Genomic DNA, 12,263 nt, shown 5'->3' with positions numbered 1-12,263 from the left:
ATTGGAAAGAATTATAACAGATAGGATTTATAATCATCTAGAAAGGAATAAGTTGATTAGGAATGGTCAACATGGTCTAGCGCTCACAAATCTTATTGAGTTCTTTGAGAAGGTAACCAAAAGGTGGATGAGGGTAAAGCAGTAGATGTGGTTTATATGGATTTCCGTAAGGCATTTGATAAGGTTCCCCACGGTAGGCTATTGTACAAAATACGGAGGTATGGGATTGGAGGTGATTTAGCGGTGGGAAATATTCATCCTGGAGTTCAGTTACTAGTGGAGTACCGCAAGGATCTGTTTTGGGTCCACTGTTATTTGTCATTTTTATATATTACCTGAATGAGGGCACAGAGGAAGGGGTTAGTAAATTTGCGGATGACATTAAGGTCGTTGTGGATAATGGTGAAAGATGTTGTAAATTACAGAGCGACATAGATGAGCTGCAGAGCTGGGCTGAGAGGTGGCAAACTGGGCTAATGCTAAGATTCTTGGTAGTGTAGATGAGCAGAGAGATCATGGTGTCCAGGTACATGGATCCCTGAAAGTTTCCACTCAGGTTGATAGGATCGTTTTGAAGGCATATAGTGTGTTAGCTTTTATTGGTAGAGGGATTAAGTTTCAGAAACATGAGATCATGCTGCAGCTGTACAAAACTCTGGTTTGGCCACACTTGAAATATTGCGTACAGTTCTGACCACCGCATTATAGGAAGGATGTGGAAGCTTTGGAAAGGGTTCAGAGGAGATTTATTAGGATGTTGCCTGGTATGGGGGGAAGGTCTTATGAGGAATGGCTGAAGGACTTGAGGCTGTTTTCGTTGGAGAGAAAAAGGTTGAAAGATGACTTCATTGAGACACATACATTTTGGTTCAAGGTTTCTTGAAGTATCTTTCCATTCTTTTCATCGTTTAGCCCTAAATATAGATTATAGAAATCTTTCCTGTTTAAAGTTGAGCCCTGAGGCTACAGCACAAAACCTCTTTATGCCTCCTGAGAAGTGAAAAGATTAGTTAGAATGGGGATGTATGTAAACAATCAAAGCACTGTTTGCCAGTATACTTTATTAGCATAAACTCACAAAATTACAACACTTTAAGATCCACTAGGAAATTATATTGCTCCGGTTTCCTCCCACAGTCCAAAAAATGTGCAGTTCAGGTGAATTGGCCATGCTGAATTGCCCGTAGTGTTAGGTGAAGGGGTAAATGTAGGAGAATGGGTCTGGGTGGGTTACGCTTCGGCGGGTCGCTGTAGACTTGTTGGGCTGAAGGGCCTGTTTCCACACTGTAAGTAATCTAATCTATATAACTTATCCCAGTTTTTGGTTTGAAATGTTATTCATTGCATCTTTGCCATAAAATGCCTCAAGAAACAGAAAAGGCTCATACGGGGCATGTGTTACACGTTTGAAATGCTGAAATATCCGATTGTTAGAAATGGGAACCTTTTAAAAATTTTGTCCCCTCAGGTAGGATGTACAAAGCAAGTCTGTTGCCTGGACTGAATCAGCCCATTTAGTAGATACCTGAAATCAATCCTTATGCTTCCTGTTCTATATTCCTTTTAATTGATATATTGACAATTTTTTTCCTTGGATGGCAATGGCTAGCACAAGGGGCCATAGCTTTAAATTGGGGAGTGATAGATATAGGACAGATATCAGAGTAGTTTCTTTACTTAGAGAGGAGGAGGAGTGTGGAGCGCACTACCTGCAACAGTAGTAGACTCGCCAACTTCAAGGGCATTTAAACTGTCATCAGATAGGCACATGGACGAGAATGGAATAGTGTAGATTAGATGGGCTTCAGATTGGTTCTGCAGGTCGGTGCAACATTGGGGGCCGAAGGGCCTGCACTGCGCTGTAATGTTCTATGTTCTAAGTTAAATTTCACAGTTATAAAAGTTCATTTTTGGTACCAAAGATAGGCAGTCATGAAGTCAGCATTAAGATTAACATTGTAATTATTAGCCGAGTAACTGTGACAAATCCTTTTGTATTTATTATGCCAACGCAACTATTTCTTCACATTTAATACCTGTCAATGGTGAAGCTGTTAATCAAATTCTTTGTTCCTGAAGCTAACACAACAGCATTATGTGGACAGTAATATGTAGATATAATTGTTTAACCATGTGTCTACTGCGTGCCAGGGTAGTCTTCTATTTATGCAATAATGAGAATTCACTGTTATTTTGAAAGAAAAGTCTGGCTGTTTATAATTTCGCATTAATTATTTGTGGGTAGTTACACCTGGAGCAGGAGCAAAGCGAGCGCAGGCTGAGCCGCTGAAGCAAGTTGTGTCCGGAGTGTGGAGTGGGAGCAGAGGGAACACAAGCCGAGTCCTCGAAGTGAGCCACAGTCGGAATCTGGAGTGGGAGCAGAGCGATCGCGGGCCGAGCCCCGGAAGTGAGTTGCGGCCGGAGTCTGGAGTGGGACCAGTGCAAGCGGAGAGCCGAAAGTGAATCGTGGCTAGAGCGGCAGCACAGCGAGTGTGGGCCGAGCTGGGAGCTGAGTTACAGCTGGAGCCAGAGTGGGAGCACAGAGAGTGCAGGCCAGCAGGGGAGACAAGTCCCAGACAGAAGCCAGCTGTTGGAGGCAGCGTGGCTTCGCTGACTCATTGAAAAAGGACTATAACTTGAGTACTCTCCAGATACTTTTTAAACTCTGTATTCCCATGCTAGACTTCTTTTTAACTATTTCAATTCTGTAAAAACACAAAGCATCTATACCTAGATGGCACCTAGTGATGACAATACAAACTTTTCACTGCATTCATTCAAGTAGGACTCACTGATGACAATAACATGATGTAGTAAGTGCTTTCAGTGTCAGGTGCCACATAATAGTTAAAGTTGCCATAGGGCTGTTCTCTTATTAGAGGTGGTGGTGTAACCTGACGGTTACCATGCCTCAGGTGAGGAGACAAGTACAGAAAGAGTCCTTCATGGTAATCTCAGTCAGTGTGGGAAATGAACCCATGCAATTAGCATCACTTGGCATCACAAATCAGCCAACCAGTCAAATGAGCTAACCAACCTCACACAATAGTTACTATCTGACTGTAATGATATTACCCCAGGTTTGACATTCTGATAAATCATTTAAAATTCCTTCAGATTTTTCCACTATTTTTCCAAGTAACAAACTTCTAATATTCAAAGGGATCAATTAAAAATAAAAAATCACAATAACTAAACTCTATTTAATTATTAAACTGTTCCATAGTACTAACATTTGACAACTTCCTGTAGAACTATTATTAAAAATTTACAGTTAAATATAGGAACTTTGGTGTCTGATTGCTCATTGGAATGCATCAAGTGACATAGAGGGCCAGTTTCTTTTGTGTTAACTGACAAGAAGTATGACTCAGACAGAAACCTTTCAATTTGTGTGTTTGATCGCACATCTTTACCTGTCTGAAGTTACTGTGGAATTTGCACAGAAATAATGAAAGCAATTTTTGTACCATTGCATTTGAATATTTATTGTGCAGCGTTGATGGAAAAAAGTTACAACTTGTGATTTTTCTTTTCAGTGTCCATCATTTTGATTTTGTCAACAGCCAGACTCTTTGCTGACACATTTTCAGTTCATCACATTTCATCTGAGAAACAACAGACGAGGAGGAAAAGTACTGGCAGTTCTTCTCAAAAAGTACCCAGAAGGCAAATGCTATAGCTTTTCTAATGGAATGAACCATTGGGAATATTGGATGCTAATCTGACTTCGACATTTATTGTTTTAAGAGGTTAACGTTTCAGGAAGCTATGCATTCCTCTCCTGACATCTTGATTTATCATTAGAAAGATTGTGAAGTACAGAGAATATTATAATATAAAAACACACATTGAGGCTATATTGATGACATCACTAAGACTACCATACAAAAGCTCAACGAGTGTCTTGCGGGACATGTGTTACTCTTCGAAGTAATTGTTACCTTTAACCATCCTGATGCAAGATGTCCAAGTTTCTAAATATCTCTTCACAATGGATTGGAATTACAGACTGAATGAAGTTTGTCAAAGTAGAATGGACTTTTATTTGCTTTCGGTTAAAATGACCTTTTACTGAGGTCTTCTGACATTTCAAGAAGCATTGGGAAAAGAAATCTCCTACTCAGAACCCAAGTCTACACTTCAGCATTTTACAATTCAAGTTTTAATGGCCTGCACCAATAGTTGCTCAAACTAAATTAAAAAGGGAATTTTTTCCATCTCACTACTAAGTTAGAAAATCCCAAGCCTGGGAGCAGTCACAAGATCTGTAAACATGGTTGAAAAAACCTGCTGACTACGGAATTACAATTGATGCACAGTTGTATTTACCTTGTAAATAAAATATAGTCAAACAATATAATTAAATACACAGTCTACAGACAGCCCCTCACATAAAACTAATCCACACTTGCCACATTATCCATGGATACCTAATCCTTGTGAAAATAGAGAACAGCACCCAGTAAACTGCTTCTCTGTTGCTTTGAAAAATGAAGAGGACAACTTTCATACATATTTAGCTACCCGATAGAGTTATAATGCAGAACAACCCATAAAGCTTTGCAATTTATACTTTCAGTTCACTAGCTTCTATCAGATTTTCAACTCCATCTATATAACAAAAAAGTAAAGGATAGAGGAGAAAAAAGGCCAAATTTTCTGGGTTAAAAAAAGTGCAGATTTATTTTCAAAAACTGTAATTTGAACCAGTTTTCTGACAATGCACAATAAAAGCCAGCAATGACTTGCTGTCCAATTCACTTCTGTTACTCTCCATTACTTTATTCCACTTCGTACTTTCGGTAAGAAAATTATATAAAACATGGTCAGCTCTATCAGATCTCTCACCCATTGGTAACACTAATATTGGAGCAACAACACAACTTACAGGCACACAAAGGTGAAGTCAATTTATTTTAAAACCAGTATATGCAAATAGAAGGAAATGTACTTAATGCAATAATTCAGCCTTGGCCCTTCCAGAATCTGTATTTTGAAGAAATTAGAAAGGTTCAATGGGCTTTGCAATGAGCTACACATGATCCTAGATTTTCTGGCCCCTCATAAATAAATTTGAATAATATGATTTTTTTATGCTCCACAAACAACAATTTCATCAGAAGTTTTGTGACAGCTCACCACAATCAGACACATAGTAACCAACTTACAGTAGCTGATTAAAAGAGTAGTCAATATAATCATTAGTTTTTAAGACATATGGTAAGATAACTTTTCTCTTCCTGTATTTTACACCAGGAAGCCAATGTCCATTAAATACTGTTACTGTCCATGTTATACATCTTAACCAAGCAGCTTTGCAGTTCTAATAAACTGTTCACTGCAGATGCATTAACCTCTCCTCCCCTCGTGTGTGAAAACGCAAAACTAAATGGATTAATTACTCACGTTTTCCCAGGCGAATCTTGGAGCCAGAAAATATCATCACTGGAAATGCCAAGTTTAGCCCCTGGAATCTTTAACAAAGAAAATGTGCATTTTACTCATTTTATAGCAAAAAGAAGTATTGCTTTGTATTTCTGTCCCGAGAAAATAAACAGCCTGTCAGACAAAGTAGCTTTGATGAAAGACACTGAACAAAGAATTAAAAACAAAATATTACTGGTGCTGGAAATTTGAAACAAACAGAGAATGCTGGAGAAACTCAGGAGATCTGGCAGCATCTGTGGAGAGAGAAACAGAGTTAATGTTTCTGAAGAAGTCGCACTAGGCTTGACACATTAACTCTGTCCAGAGGTGCTGCAAGACTTCCTGACTTAAGAAATATTATTTTCCATTCTAACTAATTTAACAGTAATACTTTAAGTCAGAAATGCATTTGTAAATCAACTGAGTTTTAACAAAAACAAAAACAGCAATTGCTGGCAGCATCTGTTTAGAGACATCAGAGTTTACATTTCAGGTTCAAACTGCGTTCTGAGGAAGGGCCACTGGACCTGAAATGTTTACTCTGATTTGCTCCACAAATGCTGCCAGACCTGCTGAGCCTTTCCAGCAATTTCTGTTTTTGTTTTTGATTTATAGTATCTGCAGTTCTTTCTGTTTTTATTGAGTTTTAACAAGCTAATCCTCCAAACAAGCTGTAGATCAGTTGGCACCAATATGAAGCAGAGCAACAGAGATTGTAAGAATGACTGGACTCTGATCTCAACCAAAACATTTGTTACAACTACTTCAATATACCTCACTGAACCTGGATTAAGGAGAGAAGAAAACTCAGTCAGAATTTTTCCTCAACCACTCTCTCATCATCCTGGATATTAAGTGGATTTAATGGATGCTTTGAATATTTTTCAAGATTCTATAGTCTCTGGAACAGTTCTTATGGATTGGAAAGTAGCTAATGCAACTCTATTATTTTAAAAAGGAGCTAAAGAGAAAACTGGGAATTATACACTAGTTGGCCTGACATTAGGCTAATGCTACTGTTGATCATAAAAGATTTAGCAGCAGAGCACATGGAAAACAGAGGCCGGATCAGACAGAGTCAGCACGGATTTACAAAAGGGAAATCATATTTGAAAAATCTACTGGAATGTTTCGAGGATGTAACTACTAAAGTTGATTGGGTGGTAGTCAGTCGATGTTCCTTGGGTTTTCAGAAGGCTTTCGGTAAGGTCCCACATAAAAGGTTAGCACGTAAAATTAAAGTGATGTGATTTGGGCTACATGGATAGAGAGCCAGCTAGCACACAGAAAATAAATAGTAGGAAAAAATGAGCCTTTTTCCAAATGGCAGGCAGTGATTATTGGGGTACTGCAGGAATCAATACTTGGACCACCTATTTCACAATATATATTAATGATTTAGAAGAGGGAATTAAATGCAGTATCGCCCAAGTTTACAGACAACACAAAGCTTTGTGTGATTTGGAGAAGTGGAGCGACTGGGTAAATGCATGGCAGATGAAGTGTGTGAGGGATGTCCGTATTGGGAACATGAGGAATCTTAAATTTGACAACATTGCTAAGTTCAATAGGTTATAAAATAGATACATGGTAAAAAGATTCCCTTTCCCCATATAATGCACATCACAACCCCAAACTTGACAGTTTCATTCAGACACTTTAACAACAGATGGTAGGAGAAGAAAGAAGAAAATAACAAATCACACAGGGATGTGTAAAATGTGCTGTTTTGTTTTTGGAAGCTAAGTCTGTGAAACAGAAACGTAAAACGCATTGAGTAGAAGCATAATTTTCTTTTTTCTTGGTTCTCCCGTGCACTATTCATAGCGGAAAGGTTAAGCAAGTAACCCATTACCAGGTTTCACTACACCAGAACAACACAGAAACAAAATATTGTGAATGAAATAGAAACAGAAAATGCTTGAAATATTCAACAGGCCTGTTAGCATTGGCAGAGAGAAGGAGAAAAACAGATCCAATGTTCCACTAAAAGGTCACAAATCAGATTCTATGATACTAAAAGATGCCCAGTAGCAACATGATCTGGTGGCACATCCACATTTCCCTCCCTATAGAAAACCATTCATCTTACACTCAGTACCTCACAGGGGTTTAAATTGTAATTGCAATTAGAAAAATAAAGAGGATTTTACAACCTAAATACAACAAACTATTAAAAAGCAAATTATGTATCACAGATTGGACAACAAACAATTCAAGCTTACATCCAAGGGATATTTTGGCCTGCCTCCAGTTGCAATCACAATGTTTTCAGCAGTCAGAATGGTCTGCAAAACAAATCCATATTATTCCAAGTCAAATTTGGTAATATAACAAATGAAAAAAGTTGGTAAGAAATACATTGTAGTTTATCAGAGTAAAACTTGCCACAGGAATGAATTGCAAACATAAGCCTCACAGTTGTTTAACCAACGTGCACATAATCTCGGCAAGTATTCCAGTGCAGTTCGGAATGAGTGTTGCATTGCTAACAGAGTTTGAGAACATAAGTGTTGGTTGTTTGACCCATCAAGCCTCCTCCACCTTTTAGAGTCATAGAGATGTACAGAACGGAAACAGACCCTTCGGTCCATGCTGACCAGACATCCCAACCCAATCTAGTCCAACCTGCCAGCACCCAGCCCATATCCCTCCAAACCCTTCCTATTCTTATATCCATCCATATACCTTTTAAATGTTGCCATTGTACCAACCTCCACCACTTTCTCTGGCAGCTCATTCCATACATGCACCACTCTCTGTGTGAAAAAGTTGCCCCTTAGGTCTCTTTTATATCTTTCCCCTCTCACCCAAAACCTATGTTCTGTAGTTCTGATCCTTAACCATTTTGTATGTTTCAACTAGATTAACCTTAAATCTTCAAAAGTCCAGGGAATATGGGTCTAATCTACTTGATCTCGCAACATGTTTCTATTGGAAATTTGTCTGTTCACATAGTAAATAAGCTGCTTGTATAAACTGTTTGGGGTTGGTTAGCTCAAACCGAGGCTGGATGGCTGGCTTGAGATTCAGAATGACACCACTACATGGTTCAATTTTGTATTGGCTGATGTCAGCATAAAAAGGCTCAGCCTGCTCACCCTCTCCACTCACCTGAGATGTGGTGAACTTCAGTTAAACCACCAGCAGTTTCCTCTAATGACAGTAGCCCTATGGTCTGCAGGGACTGTGGCAACTTTATGACATAAACTGGTCATACATTAATTATGGCTAGTTTGTTGTAATATAGCATATGTACAGAAGCAATATTTCACATATGAAATAAACATCTGAGTAATGCTGGAAGATAAACTGTCTCATTGTTATCTTCCACTTCACAATTGCAGTCAAGGATTTAGTCATTTTTATTTATTCTTCCTCCAACATCTTTTCATTCCTGAACATTGAAACTGGCCCGGACTTTGCAGTCACTGGCAGAGCTTCTGTTGTTAAAGAAAGCAGCTCAGAAAGAATGAATGATCTCCGACCTTTGAATTCCCTCCCCTCCCCCCCCCCCCCCCCCCCCCCGCCCCCCACTTCTTGAGGTTTGTTTGAATCTGTTGCCATGGGAAGGTGACTTTAAATTTGCAGAGAAGACAATAAGCAATCAGAACATATATATGGAATTATGGGAGCTGCAATATCATGACAAAAATTTAAACAGAAATTTAAAATAAGTGAACATTTTCATCATGATAGAGAAATAAGACAATCTGAAAATGTAAGATTAATTTCTCAGGTTGAGGCTGCTCAGCAATAACTTAAAAAGTCTGTGACATCACAATAAACAACGTGTAAATTTTGCATGGGATTTTGTATTCCAATTTATTCTTTCATGGAATTTCAGTGTCACTGGCCATGCTAGCATTTGCTCCATATCCTGAATTGCCTTGAAATTAGGGGACAGTTAAGAGTCAAACATATTGCTATGAATCTGGAATCATGTGTAGGCCAGACCAAGTGAGAATGGCCAATTTCCTTCCCTAAAAGACAAGAGTGAACCAGCTGGGTTTTTACGACAATTGATGATAGTTTCAGGCTCAACATTACTAAGACTTACTTTTGATTCTCGATTTTATTAATTGAATTTAAATTCCAATAGGTGGTTGATGAGATTTCAACTCCTGTCCCCTGATCCTAATTTGGGTCTCTAGATTATTGTGACAAGTGGTAATGAGGCAAGTTCTTGTTAGTCTTGTCATTTCTAATTGGTTGCAATCGATTGAGATTGCAGGAAGAATAAACAAAAAATACTAGATTTTTGATTGCAATTTGTGAAGTGGAAGATAGTAACGAGACCATGTATCTTACAGCATTAGTCAGGTGTTTATATCATTTGGTTACATTGTTACAACACTGCGTAAACCCTTCTGCTTAATTTAAACCAGCAACACAGAAAAGATTTGTCCCGTGCATTAACCTGTGAAAATTCAAGGCAAGAACTAGTTAAAGGAAAAATAACAACTTTATTTCTTAAAGTATCACAAAGAATAATTAACTAACAACTATTTACAACTCCTTCCTCTAACCTATCTTTTACTTTCCCTTCTATAATACTAGTCCGATAAAACCTCTGATTAAGATTTACCAAAATCTAGCTTTTCAACAACCAGCCAGATGTTGAATCTTCTTTACTTCTTCTTAGGGATTTCTGCTTCACAGGTCGTGGATTGAAAAAGATACCTTTAAGAGAGCTACTCTCTGGGCAGTCTGCAGATGTCGTTGGCTTGGCAGTTCTCCTCCCAACTGTTCAGTTTTCCCAGTCGTATACCCACAAGGCATCGGATGGTGTCATTGGCTATTAAGATTGTCAATGTAATCAATTCAAACTTGATTGGAGTTTGGCAGTTTTTGGAGTATAATTTAAACTGATTGGCCTAATTAAAATCTCTTTTGTCATTTCCAGGCAACCAGCTAATCTAGCTTTCGACCAAGTGTTACATTATTCAAAACACTTGGTGCTGTGTCAGGTAGTTCTGCTCGCTTTTAACTCTCTTAAAGGCACAGTATACCCACACCTTCATAACAACATCAACAGGGCACTCTGAGGAAGTAGCAGACCATAACATCTGGGAGCCAAAGTAGGATCTTTAGCTATCAAGTCTGCTTCGCAGTGATCATGGCTGATTTGATAATCCTCAACGCCACTTTCCTGCCGTATCCCCATAACTTGAGATTCTTTTACTGGTTAAGAATCTGTCTTGAATATATTTTAAGATCTAACTCTTTAACCCTCAACAGTAAAGAACTCCACAGATTCACTAGCCTCAGACAGGAAATTCCTTCACATCACTATCTCAAATGGGCAACCTCTTACTCAGAGATGATTCTCTCTGGTCCTAGACTCTCCCACAAGGGAAAAACCTCTCCACATCTACACTGTCATGAATAGAAGTGATCTTACGTGGTTCAATAAGGTCTCCTTTTGTTCTTCTAAATTCTGACGAGAACAATTCCAACCTATTCAGCAATTCCTTAATGGAAAATTCCTCTATACCCTGAATCAACCTATTGAACCTTCTTTGGACTAACTCCAACACCAGTATATCTTTCCTTAGATCATTCACAGTTTTCTGGCTGTGGTCTTAATGCCTTGTATAGTTTCTGAAAAACTTCCTATTTTTATGTTCTGTTCCTTTGAAAAAAAGACCAACATTCCATTAACCTTCTATATTAGCTGAACTTGAACATGAGCTTTTTGTGATGCATGCATGAGGACCCCAAATCCCTCTGCGCTGCAGTCCTCTGCAATAATTCCTTATTTAAATAGTATTCAGCGCTTTTACTCTTCATACAAAGGAGCATTACTTCACATTATGAGTCCAACTGTCAAGCTTTTGCCCATTCATTTAACCTGTCTATATCCCTCTGTTGACTCGGTGACATTCTCATTATTTTCCCACCTGTTTTTGTGCCATCCACAAACTTGGTAATAGTCCATGCACTTCCAACATCTACGTCTGTACTGTACAGTGTAAATAGCTATGGTCCCAGCACTGATCCTGTAGCACTCAACTAGTCAGCGGTTGCCATCCTGAAAATGCTCCCCTTATCTCAACTCTGTCTTTTATTAGTTAGCAAATCTATGCTACCAATGTCCCCAACACAATGAATTCTTATAAGACCACAAGATCTTACTAAGTAGATGTGCATATGTATTTTATCTAAATGCCATTTGGAAATTCATATATATTCCATCTGCTGGTTCCCTTTTATCTACCATGCTTGTTACCTCATAAATTTGTTGGGCATTATTTCCCCTTCATGAAAGCATGTTGATTCTATTTGATCACATCACGTATTTCTAAATACTGTTATTCATACTTTCTAATGGATTTTAATATTTTCTTAATGGCAGAACTAATTGGCCTATAATTACTGATTGTTTTTGGCTCCCTCCTTTTCAAATAAAGTTTTCCAGTTTTCCAGTCCTCTGGGACCTTTCCAGAATCTAAAGATTCTTGTAAGATTACTACCAGTGCATTCGCTACCTCAATAGCTACTTCCTTTAATATCCTAGCCATCAGGTCCGAGGACTTATCAGCATTTACTCCGTTAGGGTGACTCAGTACTTTTTCCATTAGTGATAGTTATGATGTTTATTTCCTCCCACCTTTTAACTCTGATTATTAAGCATTTTTTTTGCAATGATATTAATGTTCTCTACCACGAAGACTGATGCAAAGTCTATATTTAACTTCCTTACTATTCCCTGGTTACCCATTGTTCTCCTAACCTTGTTCTCAAAGGGATCTCAGTTAATTTAACCTCTCTCTTCCTTTTTCTATACGTGTAAAAATGCTCTTACTGTCTGCTTTAAATTACTTGCTAAT

The 12,263-nt window shown here is 38.3% G+C and overlaps 1 protein-coding gene across 1 annotated transcript in view; it reads right to left on the bottom strand.

Annotated features, from left to right (window-relative positions):
• txnrd2.2 (thioredoxin reductase 2, tandem duplicate 2) overlaps nt 1–12,263 on the bottom strand; it is an 85,735-nt gene that overhangs the window by 45,855 nt on the left and 27,617 nt on the right. Inside the window, exons 7-8 of the mRNA XM_043715390.2 lie at nt 7,656–7,718; nt 5,410–5,477 (exon numbers count right to left, since the gene is read on the bottom strand). Coding sequence (XP_043571325.2) covers nt 5,410–5,477; nt 7,656–7,718 — 131 coding nt within the window. The remainder of the gene's footprint in view (nt 1–5,409; nt 5,478–7,655; nt 7,719–12,263) is intronic.

This window comes from Chiloscyllium plagiosum, unplaced genomic scaffold, assembly GCF_037043375.1.
Source record: "Chiloscyllium plagiosum isolate Xiang-an unplaced genomic scaffold, Cpla_swu_hap1 HiC_scaffold_24, whole genome shotgun sequence".
NCBI lineage: Eukaryota > Metazoa > Chordata > Chondrichthyes > Orectolobiformes > Hemiscylliidae > Chiloscyllium > Chiloscyllium plagiosum.
Note: the sequence above shows the minus strand (reverse complement) of the source record. Positions and strands in the feature narration are given on the sequence as shown.